This window comes from Frankliniella occidentalis, unplaced genomic scaffold (genome assembly GCF_000697945.3).
Source record: "Frankliniella occidentalis isolate FOCC.00 unplaced genomic scaffold, Focc_3.1 Scaffold732, whole genome shotgun sequence".
Taxonomy (NCBI): domain Eukaryota; kingdom Metazoa; phylum Arthropoda; class Insecta; order Thysanoptera; family Thripidae; genus Frankliniella; species Frankliniella occidentalis.
In genome coordinates, this window is record NW_026267844.1 from 3,304 (window position 1) to 7,300 (window position 3,997).

Sequence of the window (3,997 nt, forward strand, 5' to 3'; positions counted from 1 at the left end):
CCCCCTCCCCGTCTGCCCGGCCAGCTGTGGTGCGCTGCTGCTGCTGCTGCTGCTGCTGCTGCTGCTGCTGCTGCTACTACTGCTGCTGCTGCTGGAGGTGGTCATTTGCGCGGGGCGATGTGGGTGCCTATTGGATGGACGAGCTCGAAAAGGACAGAGCGGGCTGAGAGAAAGTGAGAGAGGGAAAGCTCCGCGTTAGGTCGTCTCACAAAAATATCGCTATCGAGGTTCGACCTTCACAAAGCATTCCGGTAAAGCTGAAATGCAGAAGAATGCAGGAAAGAAGAAACAGGAAATAGCCATGCTTTAACATGGTGACTTCTGTTTCCCTGTCCCCTGCATTCTTCTGCATCAGTTTACACCCGGTTTGGACAGCTGATCGTGCGTTGCTCGACTGTTCTGACTTCTGACAAGGATGTCGTCACATTGTTAATTGTGCTGACCTCGAGCGTGTCTTTGCAGATCATGGAGATGCTACCGGATGAAGTGTTGCTGATGGTGCTTGAGGAGCTGGAAACTGCAGAAGACATCTTGGCCTGCCGCCTCGTGTGCAAGCGGCTGGCTGCCCTGGCCCTGCACCCGGCTGTATGGCGCGACTTTGAAGTCTGCTACTCCAAACCCTACTGCTCGTGCCCGTTGCTGCGCCTGGCGCCGTGCCTCGACACGATTTCTATTTGCCTTCCTGCAGAGGGGTGCCCCCAGTGGGCGTTCGCTTCGACCAGGTGCGCCGCGGCGAGGTTGTGGGTTCGTGTGGAAGGAGCCGCACACGCCGGGCACGCTGCAGCGATCGTCAGCAGGCAGGAGATGCTCGGGCGGCTTACTGGCGTTGCAATTGAAATCACGTCGGCGGTGGCGATTGATGTTCCCATGCTGTTGGGTATGTTGGCGTCGACATCTGGATTAGAGAGGCTCTCCGTCTATGTGGACGAAGGCAACCGGCTGACAAACACAGCCGCCCCTATCCTGGGCCGCGCCGTAGTCACGCCGTCACTGAGGGAGTTCGATTGCAACCTTTCTCCGTTGACGGAGCCGTTCGTGAGGTTCATCCTGTCCGAGCACGCTGCCACCCTCGAGGAGGTTTCCTTCGGGACCCACCCGTTCCCGTCTGCCTTGGCCTTCACCTCGACTTCCCCCCTGCTGGGCGGCTTGACAAACCTCAACAAGCTGAGATGCAGCTGCCTGCCCGGGATGGAGGCCCTGGCGGCCTGCAAGTCACTCAGGGCCCTGGAGCTCACCGTCCACACCGAGAGTATCAACCGGCCTGCCGTCGCGGGGTTGGCCAAGCTCCTCCGGCGGGCCGAACACCTCCGCGAAGTGAAGCTGGAGTACAATCCCGGGGTGATTAGCGGCGCCGACGTCGGCGCCGATCTCGTCCTGGCTCTGGCCTCGTCCGGAAGGTCGCGCGTGGAGACTCTGCTCATCGAAAACTATGGTAATAGTGATAGTGACGAAAATCCGCTTCTTCAGCATGTGGTCAGCGCGCTGCCGTCGCTGTCAGCGCTGCGGCGCCTCCAGTTCGATGACAACAACGCAAGGAAACCAGACGAGCTTCTGCTGGCGATCAGCCCCGACGTGGCGCCGGCGCTGCGGACAGTTGAGGTGACTCTGTTTGAGTACTGCGTTCACTCCTGGCTCCACGGGGACACGGTCAAGACTGTTATGGCGGTGAACCCCTCACTCCATATCAAATTCGACCCCTTATTGAAACTCGTCTGTAAAGATGACGAGCGTTGCCAGGCATGTGAACTGGACTGCCACGGCGAACTGAGGGGCGATCATGCCAATCGTGATGGGTCTCGCCTTTGCCTTTTCTCTCATGACCCTCTGGACGAGTGTTCGGAGGGACACAGTGAAGACTGGTACGAGCACTGGATCCATCTGCTTGTATAAAACGTTATGCTTGGCTTTGTAAAAATTTTACCTTGAATTAAAAGGTCAATTTCTTCCCAACCAGTCTTTTTTCTCGTCACACCCAGAAACACGTGCATTCCCACATCATATACGCCCGACTGGGTGTTATTGCGAGGGGGGAGGGGAGTGGAGGGGTCCTAAGTATCGTAGAGTGTGTGCGAATTCTGGAATGTGTCGACACTTTGCGTTTCGTGTCGACACAAAATGTGAGTTTTGAAAGTGTGGCGCGCTCCCTCATCAGTCAGTCCCCCAAAAGAGGTCCCATGGTGCACTGGCCCGTCCATTGGTGCGTAGGCCGTAGGGCCTACCCCAACGCAGGGGGAGGGGGGCGGTGCTTGGCGTTAAAACCCGAAAAGGAGCCAGGGCCCGACGCAAGGTACCGGGAAAGTACGTCAGGTCAGACAGTCGGCCGGGCCGGGGCCGGGGCCCAGCTCACCTGCAGCCGCTCGCACCCGTGTCCGCCCGCCTCCTGCCCCCAGTCTTGTCAGTACCTCCAGGCAGCAGCAGTTAAACATCGCAGCCCCGACAGCCCGGCCGCCCCCAGGTAAGCAGGGTTCCAACGAGGCAAACCGGGTAAAGTTAGAACACCATCCCGTGCTATTGTGTGTGAAGCACTAACACGCGCCATTCGTTCTCTTTTAGGTGCATTTAAAATGAAGCATCCAAGTCGGTCCGGAACCCCTCACAAGAAGTACGAGTGTGCCATTTGCTACAAGGCCTTCCCGATGAGATGCACCCTAGAAGCCCACATGAGGGTGCACACTGGCGAGCGGCCCTACCAGTGCACCGTGTGTCAGAAGGCATTTAAAGACCGCAGCGCATTAAGTGTTCACTTCCGCGCAGTACACTTGAAAGAAAAGCCGTTTAGGTGTGCAATCTGTGGGAAATGTTGGGGAGATGCTGCGGGACTTAAGGTGCATCTTCGAACGCACACGGGTGAAAAGCCCTTCAAGTGTCCGCACTGCCCGAAGGCTTTCACCCAGAGCAGCGCGCAGAGGGTTCACCTCAGGACCCACACCGGTGAACAGCCGTTCAAGTGCACATTCTGCGACAAGGCTTTTAGCCAATGGACCAACCTCTTGCGCCACATCCGGACACACACCGGTGAGAAGCCCTGCAAGTGCGAGCACTGCCCCATGGCCTTCGCGGACCCGGCCGCCCTCATCCGCCACAAGACGATCCACCAGGAAAAAAGGGAGTTCAAGTGCACCGTGTGCCAAAGGGAATTCAGGCTGGTCGCCAAGTTGAACAACCACCTCAAGACCCACACTGGCGAGAAACCCCACCAGTGCACGGTCTGCAAGAAGCGGTTCAAGAGCGGCTGTGAGCTCAAAGCTCACCTGTTCTTCCACCACGCCGACAGTGGCCCCTACGAGTGCAGCCTCTGCAACAAGTTCTTGCGGTTCCCGAGCTACCTCATCAACCACCTCCGCGACCACGCGGGTCCGTCTTTTCGGTGCCCGCTGTGCCACAAACCCCAAGGCGACAGCAGGCGGGCCATGTACCGCCACCTCAAGGAGGAGCACGTCCCCCTCAAGGCTGTGGCGCCGCCTTACCGAACACCACGCGAGACCTCCCCGCCGGCCGCGTTCCTCTGCACCGAGTGCGGCGGGACGTTTCGGCAGCGCGCGTGGCTCCTGCAGCACCTGTGGACCCACATCCGGTCGGGGCGGGGCCGCGGCGGGCCGTGAGGCTGTAGCGAGACGACGGTGTCGCTGTCGCTGTGTGCAGATTTTGTCTGGCCTATTACACGTGAAACTAGCTGCTAAACGACAGGCGAGGAACCCGATGTCAAATGCGAATATTTGTCTTGCCGATAAAAATAATTTAATGTCATATTTCTCAGACGAATTAGAATGTTTTTACGATTGTGATTTTTTTTTATAACTAAGCTAATCCAAGTAAATATTTTGCCCAAGCAAATATACAACAATTATTACGAACTGGAGTTGTGATTTGAAACTGAAGCGCGCTTCCACCCCCCTACCGACCCAAAATGCCCAACAGGGGCCGAGGCTAGCCGGGGCAGGATGGAAAAGAGAGAGAGAGAGAGAGAGAGAGAGAGAGAGAGAGAGAGAGAGAGAGA

At 57.5% G+C, this 3,997-nt stretch overlaps 1 protein-coding gene across 1 annotated transcript in view; it reads left to right on the plus strand.

Moving 5' to 3' along the window:
• The window catches only part of LOC113215170 (zinc finger protein 845-like), a 6,515-nt gene extending 2,913 nt beyond the window's left edge, over nucleotides 1-3,602 (plus strand). The window contains exons 4-5 of the mRNA XM_052275657.1: nucleotides 1,468-1,714; nucleotides 2,554-3,602. Of these exons, the coding sequence (XP_052131617.1) occupies nucleotides 1,468-1,714; nucleotides 2,554-3,602 (1,296 nt within the window). The remainder of the gene's footprint in view (nucleotides 1-1,467; nucleotides 1,715-2,553) is intronic.
• Nucleotides 3,603-3,997: the final 395 nt, after the last annotated feature.